Source organism: Silurus aristotelis (genome assembly GCF_946808225.1).
Source record: "Silurus aristotelis genome assembly, chromosome: 19".
Taxonomy (NCBI): domain Eukaryota; kingdom Metazoa; phylum Chordata; class Actinopteri; order Siluriformes; family Siluridae; genus Silurus; species Silurus aristotelis.
In genome coordinates, this window is record NC_139592.1 from 10,689,545 (window position 1) to 10,708,440 (window position 18,896).

At 38.7% G+C, this 18,896-nt stretch overlaps 1 protein-coding gene across 3 annotated transcripts in view; it reads left to right on the top strand.

Annotated features, from left to right (window-relative positions):
* Positions 1–16,001, top strand: part of lamb2 (laminin, beta 2 (laminin S)) — a 32,334-nt gene extending 16,333 nt beyond the window's left edge. For 2 of the 3 annotated variants that reach the window (XM_083569983.1, XM_083569984.1), the window contains exons 8-35: positions 1,626–1,828; positions 1,992–2,112; positions 2,290–2,478; positions 2,557–2,736; positions 3,478–3,590; positions 3,907–3,986; positions 4,067–4,202; positions 4,331–4,489; positions 4,574–4,701; positions 4,854–4,983; positions 5,064–5,256; positions 5,361–5,504; positions 5,581–5,812; positions 8,686–8,849; positions 9,090–9,125; positions 10,730–10,954; positions 11,175–11,392; positions 11,482–11,578; positions 11,746–12,118; positions 12,250–12,434; positions 12,619–12,860; positions 12,934–13,134; positions 13,902–14,046; positions 14,139–14,346; positions 14,480–14,621; positions 14,701–14,877; positions 14,959–15,118; positions 15,722–16,001. In XM_083569983.1, coding sequence (XP_083426109.1) covers positions 1,626–1,828; positions 1,992–2,112; positions 2,290–2,478; positions 2,557–2,736; positions 3,478–3,590; positions 3,907–3,986; positions 4,067–4,202; positions 4,331–4,489; positions 4,574–4,701; positions 4,854–4,983; positions 5,064–5,256; positions 5,361–5,504; positions 5,581–5,812; positions 8,686–8,849; positions 9,090–9,125; positions 10,730–10,954; positions 11,175–11,392; positions 11,482–11,578; positions 11,746–12,118; positions 12,250–12,434; positions 12,619–12,860; positions 12,934–13,134; positions 13,902–14,046; positions 14,139–14,346; positions 14,480–14,621; positions 14,701–14,877; positions 14,959–15,118; positions 15,722–15,858 — 4,718 coding nt within the window. In that variant the 3' untranslated portion in view covers positions 15,859–16,001. The remainder of the gene's footprint in view (positions 1–1,625; positions 1,829–1,991; positions 2,113–2,289; positions 2,479–2,556; positions 2,737–3,477; positions 3,591–3,906; positions 3,987–4,066; positions 4,203–4,330; positions 4,490–4,573; positions 4,702–4,853; positions 4,984–5,063; positions 5,257–5,360; positions 5,505–5,580; positions 5,813–8,685; positions 8,850–9,089; positions 9,126–10,729; positions 10,955–11,174; positions 11,393–11,481; positions 11,579–11,745; positions 12,119–12,249; positions 12,435–12,618; positions 12,861–12,933; positions 13,135–13,901; positions 14,047–14,138; positions 14,347–14,479; positions 14,622–14,700; positions 14,878–14,958; positions 15,119–15,721) is intronic. The other variant, XM_083569985.1, reaches the window with a different exon arrangement.
* The last annotated feature ends 2,895 nt before the right edge of the window (positions 16,002–18,896 follow it).

The window sequence follows — 18,896 nt, forward strand, 5'->3', positions numbered from 1 at the left end:
TCGGTCCATTCATGTGCAGAGCTCCATTCACACACCCCATGCTGTCCACTACAGTCATTCACTAAATGTATTACAGGGGCAACATAATATAGGGGTGCCAACGAGAAAAGCAGCTGTTTCCTCCCACTCAATTTGTTCCTTGTTATTTCAACTGGCCTAACTGAACAGGGTTCCTTACATGAGAAAAATGTTCCATTTTGTGGTAGAGGTGTGTTCTCTTCATTAGAAAAGCTGATCTACAGAATTCTGAGCATTTTTTTTTATTAAAAACAGCAATATTCAGATAAGTATGAATTGATGCAAAAGGTGCAGTAGTGTATAAGTTGGTATATTTGGGTAAAAAAGTTAAGTTTGGACTTTTCTACAGGAAAACAGTATATGTTTAAAAAAAGTTGAGGTGCTTTCAGATGTCAGGGTTTTTGGTAAACATCATTTTGCAATTTATCATATGTATATAGTATTTTAAATAGGGGAAATGTTTTGAAGGACAGGTTGATCTCCTTAATAGGTGATATCTCTGATACCACCAACACAATGTAACATGCATTATGAAGAGTCTTGTTTTTATTACTACTGGTCTATAGATCATGCAGTTTGCCATGTGAATATATTATTCTCAGCTAACCATGTACACTGACAGAACCAGCTTTTCTCCATCTGTTTTTACCCATTGTATTTTTAAACATCTGATTTTTTTGGCAATCCCTTAAACATTTTAACTGATTCTTCCTCATGCTCATTTAATCTGTCTGCAAATTGTGTTGATGGCCAATATGATAAGTTCATATCTGGTCATTTATGGTAAAAGAGTGTCCCCCAGTAATGTCCAGGAATAGTGAGATGCTTTTGTGTCACTTAACAAGTTGATGAGTAACAGCTTGGTTGAAACAGCAGTTCTTTCCTGTACTGCATATCTTAATTAATATGTGAGAAGGGAATGGGAGTATGAAGGCTGATGCATCTCACATGCTGTCTTCCTGAATGGAAAGAACATGCTGTGAACATTAGCTGGAATAGCAACTCTCTCAATTATTAACCTCCATCTGCAGTCCCTAATGCAAAACACACATGCCTTGCAGCTCAAATCTTCAATATACTCCCTCACGAGTACAGCTCCTTCAGGTGAGAAGTAATCACGTGATGCCCTATTTCTGAGCCTGTCACAGAGCTGCAGCACTGAACATTTGGTAGATGTAACCAGTCACCATACTATGGAATACATGAGAAATGTATGAGGGTCAGATTTCATTTATGCATTGAGAATAAGTATGAAAAAAGTCAGAAAACATATAGCTAAAAAAATATAAAGCTATAAATATAAAAACTATAAATATGCAAATGTAAAGAAATATAATGCAGGGTTTTAAAGCTTTGTGTAACTAATGAACCACAATAACGCTCGGCTGCCCAAGACTCCAAACCACCAGGGAAGTGTGTAAAAAAGCAAAGGGCTTGGAGGTTAGGACAGAGGGTCAGAGGTCAGGGGTTAATAGGGGATTTACATGGCTAGAAGATGTGGGATTCCTATGTGGGATTGTGTGCTTTAATAAAAGTTGATCCAAAAGTATTACACAGGATACAGCCATTACATGAACAAAACTATCTGTCTATTTTGTCTCAAACAGACCAGCTGAAAATCACCAACTTGCGTGTAACTTTTACAAAGCTGCACACACTGGGAGATAATCTACTGGACTCACGGGTAGAGATCAAGGAGAAGTACTACTATGCCATGTACGAGCTCGTCGTCAGGGGCAACTGCTTCTGCTATGGCCATGCTTCTAAATGTGCGCCTATTGATGGGATAAGGGACGACATTGAAGGCATGGTAAGCTGTTTAGATAAGGAAAGTTTAATAAATGGTAAATCTTTTAAGGATAATAATTTCCCTTATTTATTTATTTATTTATTTGTTTGTTTGTTTGTTTGTTTGTTTGTTTTTATCTATTTTTAAATTACTTCATGCCTTTACTGCCTTTGTGTGTTGCTAGGTGCATGGGAGGTGTGTGTGCAAGCACAATACTAAAGGGTTGAACTGTGAGCAGTGTGATGATTATCATAACGATTTGCCCTGGAAACCAGCTGAGGGTCGCAACTCCAATGCCTGCAAGAGTAATTACAACTTCTTAAAATTTTAAGCTTCAGATCTATAGTGTATTTATTCAATTAAATTAAATTCAGTTCCATTTGGAAAGCAATTTTTACAGAGGACATTGTCACAAAGAAGCTTAACAGAAATAAATACATTTTGTAATTAACATGTTATTTTTTGTTTTGTTTTTGTCACAGAATGCAACTGTAATGGCCATTCCAACAGGTGTCACTTTGAAATGGCAGTGTATCTGGCCACAGGGAACATCAGTGGAGGGGTGTGTGATGACTGTCTTCATAACACCATGGGCCGCAATTGTGAAACCTGCAAACCCTTCTTTTACCAGGACCCATCGAGAGATATCCGAGACCCCCGCATCTGTGTAGGTCAGTGCGAATGACATTTAGCAAAATGAAAATAGGACTCAAAAGTTGTCTATTATTCACACTTTTCTGACTTTTCAGCTTGTAACTGTAACCCAGATGGTTCTGTAAATGGTGGTATGTGCGATGGGCATGAAGACCCCACTCTGGGCATGATTGCTGGTCACTGCCGCTGTAAGGAGAATGTTGAAGGCCCTCACTGTGACAGATGCAAGTCTGGATTCTTTGGCCTGAGTGCTAATGATCCACAAGGCTGCCAACGTGAGTACACACAGATGTCTGCATAATTTTTCCATGCTTTTAGTTTAAAAGCATAAACCGTACATTTAAAACAATCATCATATGAGACAGAAGATTTATCCTACGAGATGCGAATATCAATTTAGCTTTAACATATCAATTATCACAAGAAATTTTAACATGGTTCTATGACTTGGCAAAGGAAAGGATTGGATCTCTACTTGAAAAATTAATGGAAGCCCAAGTCTAATGGTAAAAATAATTATGAGACGATGATGTTTCCAAGCTGTACTTGTGTAGCTGTGTTCAACATTTAAACACTTGAGCAATGTAATAATTAGTAATTGTTATAACTGGTTTGTCATATACAGAATATGCAGAATCAGACATTGATAACACATGAATATTGGTATACTCTGGTTATGTATGTTGATGACACATAATTACATTGTAATTAGCAATAAATTGGATATATATTAGAAATATTTGAAAGGACAAATTATTTAATGTGATCAAATTGCTGCTAAACTTTTTCTTCATACTAGAAATGTTTCCATTGAAATGCTTAGAAACATCGAAATGTTTCCATGTTTCCATTTCCTTGTACATAGTAATTATATGCTAACTAGAGATTGTGTTTAAAAATAGCTGAAGCGTCTCCTTAAAGTGTATTCAGTTTTCCAAATTTTGTGTATTTTAGTGGTATGGATCATTAATGCACTTCCCTGCTCTGAATTCTCAATATTTTTTTTTACCTGTCAGCATGTAGGTGTGACCCCAGAGGAACAGTTTCTCGTAGTCCCCAGTGTGACCCTGTGAGAGGAGACTGCTTCTGCAAGCGCATGGTCACTGGACGCACCTGCAACCAATGCTTGGTAAATACATTAGAGTTTAGTCACACAGCAGAGAAATGTATGAATGCACTGGGACCACTGTACTGAAAAATGTTCTGATTCTGATTTCTGTTCAATAACAGTACAGAAATGCATTCTAAATTAGGAGAAGTATCAGGTCCCTTCCAAATGCCTTTCATTCTTATTAGAATCTATTTAATCTGTGTGCCTGATTTACCTAATTGACATCATTTTAGGACACGAGTTTTGACAGAGCTATAAATGAAATAGATTCTGGCTTGTATTTAGACATTCCTGCAATCCTCATTGTCTTTTATTGTCTGTGAATGTACCCCAGCCAGACCACTGGGCCTTAAGCCATGATGCCAATGGCTGCAGAGCATGTGAATGTGATGTAGGTGGAGCTATAGATAATCAGTAAGTGATTCGTTTACATTTCTAATTAAGCTCTTCAGTTATGTTTTATGAGAATAACACTTTATCTCGATTTTTATCAGGTGCTCAATGGAATCAGGCCAGTGTCACTGTCGCAATCACTTGATGGGTCGCCAGTGCAACCAGGTGGAGTCTGCGTACTTCTTCATGGCCCTGGACTACTATATCTACGAGGCTGAACTTGCTAAACTTGGTCAGGTATGAATATACTTAAAACCTAAAGAACCAGGAGAACTTAAATGCGTATTAGACTGCCATACAAACTTAATAAACACAATTAATTATTGTAAGCTTTATAAGTAACACTGAGGTATGTGCATTTGCAGGGATGCACTGTTGAGCAAAGGGAGTGGCAGACAGGTCAACCAGTTTCTTGGACTGGCACTGGGTTTACACAAGTTTCTGAAGGTAGCACTCTGGAGTTTTTCATCAACAACATTCCTTATTCCATGGAGTATGATGTTCTTATCCGTTATGAGCCTCAGGTAACATAATGGTAATGCTATACAATGTATATGTGTATAAACCTATATGCATATATCCAGTACATGTCCGTGTGTGCTTTATAGATGCCACAAGACTGGGAGGAGGTGCAAATAAAAGTTATTAGGCCCGGTTCAATTCCCACCAGCAGCCCATGTGGAAACACCATCCCTGCAGATGATCTACTGACTGTCTCTCTGCCCTCTGGTTCCAGGTTTACACACATATACATCTTCAAGTCAGCTAGGACAATCTTTTGTTCCTCTTCTGCTCCCTACTACTGTATTTCTAATCCTAAGATTGATAAGCAGTGATTTTTTACTATAATTCTGACTTGGTTCCAATGGCTTATACATTGTTCTGCAGGTTCATTGTTCTGCCCCGGTCTGTATGTTTGGAAAAAGGCGTGAGCTATACACTCCACCTGGAGTTCATCAGCTATGCAGACAAAAATAACATTCCTGGCTTTAGCAATGCAAACATCCTAATAGACTCTGTAAGTAAAATGTATTTTGTATGTACTAATTTAAATAAAGAGCATAAAATTTTCCTTTATTCTAATTGTTTCTCATCCAGATTGCACTGCTACCTCGGTACAATTCCCTGGACATGTTTGTAGTGGGTGACCCCGCCTCTACCCAACGAAAGCAACTTTATGAGCGTTACCGATGCCATGAAAGTGCTAAGAGTGTGTCCCGCCCAGCCATGAGTGAAGTGTGTGCCAAACTTATCTTTAGCATTTCAGCCATCATTAACGGCGGAGCTCTGCGTGAGTTAAATCACTAAAAAGCAGGAAAAAGCCAAAACAAAACCATAATTCCACTTTTGAAATATATCAATTGACATGTCTCTTACTGTTTTTACTCCACTTAGCTTGCCAGTGTGACCCCCAGGGTTCAGTCAGTTCTCAGTGTGAAGTGCGTGGAGGTCAGTGTCCCTGTAGGCCTAATATAATTGGCCGGCGCTGTGATCAGTGTGCTCCAGGAAGCTATGGCTTTGGACCGTCTGGATGCAGAGGTAAGATTTACACTCTGCAAAAACATATTTTTCTACAATTAATGTGATCATTTATGCCACTCATTTTTTTTTTCAGCATGTGAATGTAGTCCAAAGGGCTCTCGCAGTCAGTTCTGTGATCAGCACACAGGACAGTGCTCATGCCTGCCAGGAGCATTCAGCCAGCGCTGTGATAGCTGCCAGGCTGGACACTGGGGTTTTCCCAACTGCAGGCTGTGTCAGTGTAATGGACACACAGGGGAATGCCACCAAAGAACTGGTGTCTGTCTCAACTGCAGGGACAACACGGCTGGGGACAAGTGTGAAAAGTAAGCAAAGATGGCATGGAACATATCTCACATCTGAATATCCAGAGCCCCATTTATACTTTAGACCAGGGGTCACCAACCTTTTTGAAACTGAGAGCTACTTCTTGGGTACCGATTAATGTGAAGGGCTACCAGTTTGATAAACACTTCTGAAATAACAGATTTGCTCAATTTACCTTTAATTATATGTTATTATTAATAATTAATGATATTCATCTATGTGAAGACACTGATCATGTTAATGATTTCTCACAATAATTATCAACAATGATTTAACAAAGTAGGAAACAGATCAATATCAATATGCAAAATCTTATTTATATAACTTATATAACTATATATAACTTTATACCAATTAAAAAAAGAATAGCAACAAAGAATAAATTAGATGCAGCTCACTTGTAAGTGGCGCTATGGTGAGCTATTTTTAGGAAAGGCCCGCGGGGGACTCATGTGGTCCTTGCGGGCGACCTGGTGCCTGCGGGCACCATGTTGGTGACCCCTGCTTTAGACATTAAACATTAGAATATTTGTACTTTTTTCACCAACATCTGTCAACATTTACATTCTATGTGTCAACATTCCATCTGTAAACATTTATGTTTTATTTTGTGTTTTGTTTCTTTGTGTGTTTTAATGTTGTACATTTGCACTATAATTGCATTTTCTGTAACTGTATCCGCTTCATAATATATTTGGGCTGTCAAGCGATTAAAATATTTATAATATTACATTTTTATCTGTTCTAAATATACCCAGAATTGATACTTTTCAAGTTTTTAATACTTTAATCAACATGGGCATGGACAAATATTGATGCTTTATGCAAATGTATGTTTATTATTAGTGAAACCAGACTCAAAATAGAGCATGAGGACAAAATATTCTTTACAATTTTTAAAAGTAAATTAAGTTGATGGGCAAGAGTTTTGCCTTAATTTTAGAGACATCATATACACTCGCAATCCAAAATATTCAACCCCCTAACCTCAATAGACAATACAGTGATGTTGATGAAAGATAATGAAAATAAATGGGAAAAAAAAAACTTGTGAAATAACAAACAATATTTATTGATAAATATTTGAGTTATTTTGACAACAGAAGTTGACTTAACTTTGAAGTTCAAATGAAAATTGGAAGTCTTGTAACACATGAGCATGTGCAGTATTATTCAACCCCCAGCTTCAGTACCTTGTGGAGCACCCTTTAGTTTTTATAACTTCTAACAAGCATTTTCGATAAGTGTTGACAAGCTTCTTACACCTCTCGATTGGAATCTTTGCCCATGCTTCACGAGCAAAAGCCTCTAACTCAGTGATGTTTGACGGCTTCCGTGCTGCAACTGCCTTCTTCAAATCCCACCAAAGATTTTCAATTGGATTTAAATCTGGTGACTGAGAAGGCCACTCCCGGACACTCCAGCATCTTTTCCCCAACCAAGCTTTGTTTGATTTGGAGGTGTGCTTGGGATCATTGTCTTGCTGGAAGATCCAATGATCACCAAGGTTTAATTTGTCAACAGAAGGCATCACGTTCTTCTTCAAAATGACCTGGTATTTCTGGGAATCCATGATGCCAGGTACACAATCAAGATTGCCAGTTCCTGCCGCAGAAAAACAGCCCCACATCATTATTGACCCACCTCCATGCTTGACCGTGGGAATGGTATTCTTCTGGTCATAAGCCTGACCTTTTGCACGCCAGACATACCGCTGGTCTGTATGTCCAAAAAGTTCCAGTTTGGTTACATCAGTCCATAGAACTGTCTCCCAGAACCCTGTAGTTTTATCCAAATTCCTCCTGGCATATTCTAGTCGACTCCTGATGTTCCTTGAGGTCAAGAGTGGAGTGCGTCTTGGGGTCCGGCCATGAAGTCCTTGATTATTCAGTGCACGTCTTATAGTTGCCACTGAAGCACTGAACCTTCATCATGTCATCCTGTAGCTGTCTTGCAGCCACACGAGGGTTTTTCTTAGCTGTCCTGACTAAGTTGCTAAGGGCCCTTGATGAAATTGTGAGCTTTCTTCCACATCCAGGCAGGTTTGCAGCTGTTCCATAAGTTTTAAACTTCCTTATAATGCTCCCAATGGTGTCTCTTGGAATGTTAAATCTTTTGGAAATCTTCTTATACCCAAGGCCCTTCAGATGTGATGAAATAATCTCCTCTCTCAGCTTTTGTGGAAGCTACTTTGTCTTTCCCATGATTGCAACTCACCTTAAACACCTTCATGGTCGGGGTTTATATATGCATCACAGCTGAAGCAAATGAAGGATCGTTATAGAGTTCCCAAAGGCTTAATGATGTTTCAGCTCCACTTCAGGCCATAAAAACTGTCAGAAAGCTTTGAAAACAACAATATTATATAGGGGTTGAATAATTGTGACATGGCGATCTTAACCAAATATACTGTTACACACAAATACTACATCATACATTTTCTGTGTTGATTTTATGTATCACTAAACTAATTAAGAAGCCACCCAAAGCAGAATCCTGCACTTTAAAAAGATTTTTATTTATAAATCCTTAAAACTCTTTAGGGGTTAAATATTTCTGATTGCAAGTGTACAATACAGATAAAATAAACAGACAATTACTTATAAAAAATGGCAGTTTGTGTCCAATGCACTGAATTAATCTACAGGAGAGTATGATGTACCCTGTCATTGATAAAACACAAGTTTAGTTCTTGAAAACAGATATTTGTTAAAGATATTTGCTGTAATCCAATGTTCAAAGGGCACACAAGTTAGTTGTAGATGATTTGAGTGGGAGCTGACAAATAAAAAATTATATATAGATAAAAGGCAGTAATCTACATGAAGTCATGTATTGCTGTAAACTGCATTTTTTTTTATTATTATTTCAGGTGTGCTAATGGTTATTATGGAAACCCAGTGTTGGGTTCAGGAAGCAGGTGTCAGCCATGCCCTTGTCCAGATGGACCTGATAGTGGACGTCAATTTGCTGCCTCCTGTTACCAAGACAACCATAGAAGACAGGTGATCTGCAACTGCAAACAGGGCTACACAGGTGCGTTCACCCATTCCTAAGAACTAAAAATAAGAGTGTATTTGTGATTGTTATAAAACATATGCATCAGAGGTGTTTGTTATAAGATGCACAGGTGGTGCTTCATGAATGAATAAAACATCTCCTGGATTCAACTGCATTTACATTTGTCAGGGTGCAATGATCACAACTCTTGTTTTGGCTTTAGGCAAAGTAAAATTATTCTGTTATTTTTCCGTCACCTTTCTTGATTGTACACAGGAATTGTTAAGCGCTCAGGAGGGACTGTCCTCAAGCGTGAGTAGCTCTGGAAAAAAAAAAAAAAAAAAATACCCCATCCTCACCTATGCTACCCAACTCCCACAATTCTCTCTCTCCTTCATGTGCATGGCTTCAGCGCCCAACCCTTTCTATGGTGATGTGCCTCTTTACATGCAGTTTAATTACACAGTCCCAAAGATTGATCCTATAGCAGCATCATTGACTCACTAGCCAAACATAAGTGTGCCTTAAGAGAATTATAGCAACCTCACCTGAATCAATGTTTGAGTTAGTGAAGCTGTCACTTGCAATTGCTGACATGCTTGTGTTGTCTGGCTGTGAGGCACTTAGTAGACATGTGATTATTTTTACAACTCTACTTCAAACACTGACGTGGCTTAAACTGGGCATTGTTTTACTCATGTAGGTTCTATATTCGCTTTTCATTTTTGTCTTTATATATCTAATAGTTGCATTGGGTGGGATGGCACTGTAAAAGTTTCTTTTCGGCTTCTCCCGTTAGGGGTCGCCACAGCGGATCCTCCGCACGTTTGATTTGGCACATGTTTTACGCTGGATGCCCTTCCTAACGCAACCCTCCCCAATTTATCCGGGCTTGGGACCGGCACTAAGAGTGGCTGGGGATGGTTCCCTGACCGGGAATCGAACCCGGGTCGCAGCGGTGGGAGCGCTGCATCTTAACCACTAGACCACCAGGGGACCTTAAACGGTCTTTTCGGCTTCTCCCGTTAGGGGTCGCCACAGCGGATCCTCCGCACGTTTGAATTGGCACATGTTTTACGCTGGATGCCCTTCCTAACGCAACCCTCCCCAATTTATCCGGGCTTGGGACCGGCACTAAGAGTGGCTGGGGATGGTTCCCTGACCGGGAATCGAACCCGGGTCGCAGCGGTGGGAGCGCTGCATCTTAACCACTAGACCACCAGGGGACCCGGTGGGATGGCACTGTACACTGTATAAATAAATCTGATAACTACTGGACATGTTTAATGTTTTAGAACACTAAAGTTGCAATCATAAAATATCCTCTCCCTATTTAGTTTAGACTTCTAATGCATTTTAAATGAAGCAAATAATTACAACTCATTTTCTGTCAAATCCTGTCAACCAACAGCCCCTTTTATCCTTCATCAGAGAGAAATTCCTGAAATGTCTTCCCATCTTATGAAGCTTTTTTGCTATGTTCTATATAAAAGTTATGCCTTCAATGTATCTGCCAAAAAAGACTACAAAGGAGCTTTGGTGTTTAGGTGAATAAACAGTTGCTTTAATAATCCGATCTATGCTAATCTTTGCTGGTGGAGAAGTGTAGGATTTGGTTCAGGAAGATTTCCTGCATGGACTTCATTTTGTATATGCATTTGTTCACATTTTTCCCTTTAATTTGGTAAGATCTATTTGACTTTTAAATGTAAAACATCGTTGACCTAAAGAAAGTAAATGCTCTCTTTTATTGTATAAACAGGATATGTAAATAACAAGTAGCTTACCCATCAATATTTACTACTAAAAGGTTGTTCACTTGAGAGAAAAAACTGTTCTCCATGTGTCTCACTCTAGCATTAACCTGTTCCTCATGTCAGCGTTCATTTCTTCTAAAGTAACTCTGTTTCCACCAGGTGCACGCTGTGAGGAATGTGCCCCTGGTTACTATGGCAATCCCTCTCAACCTGGTGGCCGCTGCCAGCCGTGTCGCTGTAGTAACAACATTGACCTATCAGATCCCGAGTCATGTGACAGGCGGACTGGGGAGTGTCTCAAATGTCTCTACAACACAGAGGGACCTGAGTGTGGAGTGTGCAAGAGCAGTTACTATGGGGATGCTTCTCTTCGCAACTGTAGGAGTGAGTAAAGTAGTGAAGAATATTTTGAATATGTATCTGAAGGATGGTATTAGATGTTATTTTCCATTACAGTTCAAATGAGCAATGTAGAAATACACCTACTTTACAACTACAATGTGTAAAATGATGACAAAGGGTTTGATTTAAAATTAACAACTTCCTATAACAATCTCATTACATGGACACCTGCTTGTGCTACTTTTTGTTCTTTACTTTTTAGAGTGTACCTGCAGCTTTCTTGGTACAGAGCACAGTCAGTGTCTATCCCGAGACGATTGCCTGTGCCAGCGTGGAACAGGACAGTGCCAGTGTCTGCCTCATGTCATCGGACTTACCTGTGACCACTGCGCTCCAAACTACTGGAACCTGGCCAGTGGCCATGGGTGTGAACCCTGCAACTGTGAACCTAACAATGCCTACACATCCAGCTGTAACGAGGTTCTTGTCTCTCCCTACTACAGTTACAATTTTACTGTTTTGGGACACATCATATTTTTTGAGAATTAAGCATGACCAACATTCCACAGTTCACAGGCCAGTGTCAATGTCGTGATGGTTTTGGGGGAAAGACTTGCAGGGACTGCCAGGAGAACTTCTGGGGTGATCCTCGAATCCTCTGCAGAGGTACATTTCTCAAACTGAATTAATGTAAATGCAATATAAAAGCTTCTATTTCTTTTTTGTGCTACTGCGAGCTATTTCTTTTATAACACATACCATAATACTGGATTTTTATGTATAAAAAAAAAATAAAAAAAAAAAGGCTAATTTTATAAAATTTCCGTCTGCAGCTTGTGATTGTGACTCTCGGGGCATCGAGACCTCCCAGTGTGACCGATTAACAGGCCACTGTGCTTGTCAGCAGGGTGTATCAGGTGTACGTTGTGATCAGTGTGCCCGTGGCTTCTCAGGCACTTTTCCAGCGTGCCAGCCTTGCCATCAGTGTTTTGGGGACTGGGATCGCATTGTCCAAGACCTAGCCGCTAGGACTAAAGCCCTCGTAGCCCGAGCTCAGGAGATCCAGAACACAGGCCTGACTGGTGCCTATGTGAAGCATTTTAGGGAGCTGGAAGAGAAGCTGGCACAAGCACAGAACATTGTTAATGCACGTAATGCCACTGCTGAAGCTGTGACAAATCTAATGGGCATGATAGAGTACCTGAGGTACAATATGCATGTTATATAACTGGCCAAAATTATTCTGGTTGTGTTGCATGGTTTCACAAAAACTAGAACTACAGACATCTTTTTAAAATGATTTACCTGTCCTTTAATTCGAGTTTTTAATTTTCTAGATCTCGCATTGGTGACACAACAGACACCCTAACCCAGCTGGAGGGAGACCTAACTGCAGTGCAGGATGGCAACTATGAGGCTAGCAATCAGCTAAACTCATTGGAGAGAAAGGCCAGAGAACTTAACCTCAGCTCTGAGAGGTTTAACAACCAGCTTGACATCCTCAAAAATTCCAACTTTTTGGGTGAGTTATTGGATTATACAAGTGTCCGTTAGATTTAGCTTAGTTTAGCTTGATTATTTTATATATTTATATTGCCTGAAGTCCGGCTATTTAGAACATTAGTCAAACCTGGTACAATAAAAACAAATCTCAAATGTTCGTTTAAAAACATGCAGATACTCACTACATTCAACCTGCTTTATAGGTGCCTACGATAGCATCCGTGCCTCTTACAACAAGTCACGTGACGCAGAGCAACGCACAAACAAGTCCACTATTGACATTCCAAGTACTGTGAGCCAATCAGCAGACACCCGCAAGAAAACAGAGAGGCTAATGGCATCAAATAAAGATGACTTCAACCGGAAGAACGCTGCAAACAAGCGAGCCCTGACCGACCTGAATGCAAAAGTCCAGAATTTGGATATAAAGAAGGTCAATGAGAAGGTGAGCAGATAACTTTGGTGCAGTGTCTGTGCGCATGAACTTAAATAATTCAATGCTTGTGTTAATCACTCAGGTATGTGGAGCTCCGGGTGATGTCCCATGCTCAGAGAGCCCTTGTGGTGGTGTTGATTGTCGTGATGATGAGCACAGACACTGCGGAGGACTGAACTGTAACGGCGCTGCTGCTGTGGCTGGCACTGCACTGGAGAGATCCAAGCATGCTGAAAAAGAGCTCATTAAAGCCATGGGAGAAGTGGAGGACCTCTTCAAGCAGGTGCTTTGAGTAGATACAAAACTATTTGGTTATTTTGTATGATCAGTTGTAGGTATGGTGGTGCAGCCAGTGGCATTGGCACAGTGGCATTAGAGCTTCAGGGTTTGATCGTGAACACAGGTTGCTGCATAATTATTGTTCTACGTGTTCTTCCTATGTCTGTTTCGGGTACCTTCAGGTTCCGTTCGGTGGTTTGGTTATACAGTAATTCCCCATCAATCGCAGTGGTTACATTCCAAAACCACCCGCGAAAAACGAAATAACACGATAAATGGATACCACCCCCAAAAAATTTTTTTTGTGCCGTAAATCATCCTCCTACAAACTTTAAACACACACAGAAAACATTTGCAAGAATACAGTAATTATATTTTTATTAATAAATTTTATTATTTCAACATAAAACTCCCTATAATTCCCTATAAATTTTTTGGTCTATCAACAACGGGAAAATCATTGAAACAAATTAGTTATGTGGCAAATGCAATTCCGCAATTGTAACCGCGGTAAATCGGCGAATTACTGTACTTAATTGCCCTAGTGAATGTGTATGTGTGGGGCACCTTGTGATGTAGTGGTATCCCATGCAGGGTTTATTAAAGTTTGCAACCAGGGTACTCAGGATAGGCCCACCTGTAAGGTAAAGCAATTACTACAGACAAATGAAAGAAAGAATAAATAATTATTCTTGTTTGCACCTAAAAATGACCATTATCAATGTATCAGATAAAACAACAAATTTTGTTCAAACATTTTGGTTTATTCAGGTGGCAGATGCCAAAACAAAGGCTCAGGAGGCCAAGGATAAAGCCCAGTCTGCCCTGTTGAAAGCCAGCGATACTAAGAATAAAGTGGAGCGATCTAACAATGACTTGCGTGACCTAATCAAACAGATTCGTGCCTTCCTTATGCGTAAGTCTTTGTAGTTATGCCAGTTTTAAGTCAAATTACCTTTAACAAATATTTAATTTGATTTCTAAATGGAATGCATGTTTGATTTACAGAAGAGGGAGCTGACCCAGACAGCATTGAGGCAGTGGCAAATCAGGTCCTTGCTCTGTCCATTCCAGCCTCACCCCAGCAAATTAGACACCTAGCTAACGAGATAAAAGACCGCGTCAGAAGTTTATCCAACGTCGACGCTATTCTTGACCAGACCCAGAATGATGTGCGCAAAGCAGAACAACTTCTTATGAAAGCCAGAAATGCCAAGTATGTGTGTGTGTGTGTGTGTGTGTGTGTGTGTGTGTGTGTGTGTGTGTGTGTGTGTGTGTGTTGTGTGTGTGTGTCTTTGTGTGTGTAGTTTTAGCTTCAATGTTAAAACTGATTTAATTTGTTTCTGTAGGAATAAAGCAGACAAAGTGAAGCACACAGCAGACAGTGTGAAAGAGGCACTTAATGATGCTCGTAAAGCCCAGGCAGCTGCTGAGAAAGCTATACAGAGAGCCAGGGATGACATTGGCATGACTGAGAACCGACTGGCACAGGTACAACTTCTTAAGAGTTCTGTTTCGGTTTACATCATCTATAAGCTAAGACTAAAACAGAAACTTTCTCGATCCAAAGATTCAGTCTGAGACATCAGCTAATGAGAAGGACCTGAATGATGCCATGAATAAGCTGGGGCATCTGGGACAGCAGATAGAAGCCTTAAAGGCCAAACATGCCAGTAATAGCATGGTTGCAGCTCAAGCTAAAGACACAGCAACCATGGCACAAAACAAAGCTAATGCAGCAAAACAGGCATGTTTATGTACTTCACTTTATTGATGTTTTGTGTGCCAGACATTCTCTCATACTAAACTTGTCTACTCTCATGTTCAGGATCTAGATGGCGAACTTTCTGATAAATACCGCAGTGTTCAAGATCTAGTTGGCAGGAAGGCGAACTCAGTGCAGAATGCCAAGAACAAAGCAGAGCGACTAAGAGATGAAGCAAAGCAGCTGCTCAAGGATGCCCAAGACAAACTGCATAGACTGGCAGGTAAGTAAAAAAGCGAATTAGGGTAATTCTATTTTAACAGACTTTTAACAGACTTTTGACAGGTCATTACCATCTTTTCTCAGCTTGGGTTGTATATATTGTCTTCCAGAGATGGAAAAAGATTTAGAATCTGATTTCAGTTTTATGCTTTGGTCAACCAAAAGGCCAAAGGTTTCAAACTACCTATAGGTCTGAGATATACCGGATATACGTAGTTCTTCTTTAGATCTAATGCAACCACCACAAAGGCAAGGACATTGTTCAGCTCTCCCAAATTGGATGTGGTGATATTTGTTTGAAAAACAAAGAACATCAAATTAACTTAATACAGGCTGCTTTATAAGTATTTACATTATTATATTGATGAATTTGTCAGACATGTTTTATCCAAACTCAATCAAGGCAGGACACATTCCAAACTGCTTTTATGGCCATCATCCTTTTATTGGTACTTGATTCCATCAAATAATACAGTAAATAATTACAATTAGAAGAAAGTGAGGTTTAGGGTGATTTGCTGTCACCCTCCTTTGGATCTACTTGGATAACAAATATTAACTTACTGCAACCTACAAACTAACTTTATTTTTCTGTGTTTTGTAGAACTTGAAAAAGACTATGAGGAGAATCAGAAGACTTTGCAGGCTAAAGCAAGGCAGCTTGATGGCCTAGAAGACAAAATGAAGATGATTCTGAATGCTATCAACAAGCAAATCCAGATCTACAATACCTGCCAGTAAACTGCCTGCCAGGCACTGCAAGATCAGAAGACACATAACAGACTCCAGTCAAGACTTTAACTGTGTAATGGACAAACATTACTACTTCTACAACTACTGCTACTATAATAATAATAATAATTATTATTATTATTATTATTATTATTATTGCTGTTGTTATTCATAGTAGTAGCAGTAATGTGTTTAATTAGAGACTAGCAATGATGTTCTGATACTGGACACTATAACATACAGGACAAATCACTTGATGTACCTTCATTTACATTTACAGCATTGGGCAGATGCCTTTAGCCAAAGTGGCTTAGGATTTTCTACCTTATACAGCTGAGCAGATAAGAGTTAAAGGCCTTGGCCTGGTCCTGAGTCAATTCTCCAGTAGGATTCTGGGGGGATGGTGGCTACAGGGGATATGTCCATGCCAGATAAATTGAAGTAAATAATAGTGCCTTGGGTAATTAAATATATATATATATATATATATATATATATATATATATATATATATATATATATATATATATATATATATATATATATATACAGTTGTACTCAAATGTTTGCATACCAAAACAAATTTATTTTATTTCTAATAAAATACTCAAGTTCATATGTAAGGCATAACAGAATTGCAGAATTATCAACAAAACATGACAATAAAGAAAATGAGGAAATAATCCCTGTTTAAAAATTTGCATACCTTTAGTTTTTAAACATTGTATTGCCAGTATTTTTTTTTTTATAACATGCTGCATTGATTTTGCTATCAATTTTGACTAACTTCCCTGTGCCACTGGAGCTCCCACAGACCCAAAACAGATCCACCACCATGCTTTACAGTGCACTTTTCAATGTAGGCCTTGTTGACTCCTCTCCAAACATTGCGTTTATGGTTCATCACTCCAAATGAGTCTGCTCCAGAAGCTGTGAGGCTTGTCTAGGTGCTGTCTGGCGTACTGAAAGCGGACTTTTTTGTATCATGGGTGCAGTAACGGATTTCTCATGGCAACTTGACCATGCAGGTCATTTGTGTTCAAATACCCTTTTATTGTGCTCCTTGAACCAACACCAGAGCTGCCTGTATTAATCTCAAAGTTGTTTGTGTGTTTTTCTTTGCATCCCAAACAATAATTTTGTCAGTAGTGGGTGAAATCTTTCTTGGTGTACCTGATCATGGCTTAGTATCAACAGAATTATTTCTTATTTTTCTCTTATTTCCCACCTTTTTATTAGATTAGATTAGATTAGATTAGATTCAACTTTATTGTCATTGTGCGGGGTACATGTACAGAGCCAATGAAATGCAGTTATCAGAGTTTGAACAGTATTGTCTGGTGTTGAGAAAGAAGTGTTGAGATATACTTCGTATTCTTTTCCTCATTTTTAACTACCTTATTAACTAGGCCCAATGACAGTTATTTTGTCTTCCCCATAGTGCAGTATGCAGACAAATCAATACATGAGCTCATGAGCTGGGAAACTCACTGACGCACTAATTACAATTACAATTAACTAACTAATTACAAGTCACAGGTGTGGAAACTTTCCTTTAATAGGCATTTAAACCTCTGCGTGTCAACCTGTGAGATTATAATGTGGCCAAAAAATTCAAGGAAATGTAAACTTTTGTTTTGATCAGGGATGTTTGGGTGATTTCAATTATCATTCAGTTTTAAAAAAGGACCCAAACAACTACATGATTATTATTGATTTTACATGACCACTATCCATTAAATAAAATATAAAAATCCTTTGCATTTTTCATATTTTCCAAATAAATTGCCATGTTTAACAATTTCTTTTAGAAAACTTTTGAGCACAACTTTATATATATATATATATATATATATATATATATATATATATATATATATATATATATATATATATATATATATTCTTAGTCTTCTACACCACAATACCACGATAAAGCAGTTATTGCAGATGACTGAATTGAGTGTTTATACCCTGCTTCCGGAAAATCCGCGACCCGAAAAAAAATCCGCGACCCGAATTCCGGATAAGCGGGAGAAAATGAATGAATGAATGAAAGATAAAGTGTTTTATATATTTCAAAAACACAAATGTATCCAAAAAGAAATTTGGCCCAGAACGAGTTAATCTACAATGCTCAATATACATACTACATACATATCATAGGATTGCAGATCCCTGAGTGTGCATGTCAGGCTGTGTGTGTGTGTGTGTGTGTGTGCCTCTCTCTCTCTCTCTTTCTCTCTCTCTTACTTACTCCCTCTCTCTCACACACTCTCTCTTTTTTTTATTTAAGAGAGAGAGAGAGAGAGAGAGAGAGAGTAAGAGAGAAAAAGAGTGAGTAAATGAGAGAGAGAGAGAGAGAGAGAGAGAGAGAGAGAAAGAGTGAGTAAATGAGAGAGAGAGAGAGAGAGAGAGAGAGAGAAAAAGAGTGAGTAAATGAGAAAGAGAGAGAGAGAGAGTGAGAGAGAGAGAGAGAGAGAGAACACATTTGATGACAGGGAGACTCCATCCAGAGCCAAACTGCTTACATTCAACTTTTCTTTTACCAAAAATATAAAGCAATAGGAAGTAGGAACAGGTAAGTTAATAAAATAATAAGTTAATGAGAATAATATTTTTCTTCCATGGGTTTCTTTACAGACTTCATAATCAACCAAAAATAATTGCTAACTTGAATAACGCTCTTCAAATTGATCCTATCACATCAGTGACAGCCTCTTTGAGGTCAGTCGAGTATGTTTATTTGCCTGTGTAACCATTGCTAGTAAAAAGACACAAAACCAGTTGATTTCTGAGATTTTATTTCCTAGAATACAAGTAAAATTGTGCTTCTCAACACATTCACCAAGATCAACACAACAGCCTCTTCAACATGCCAGAATGAAACAAAGATCAAACAAGTCGGTCAAAAAAGAAGTAAAGAAATCTTTCAGAAAGGTATCTTTAATAAACAAATAAAATTACAGTATCATGTCACAAAGTAAAAGAACCATTAGTATTCAATCAACAAATAAAATGTAAGTCAATCATTTTAAATCAAGTAA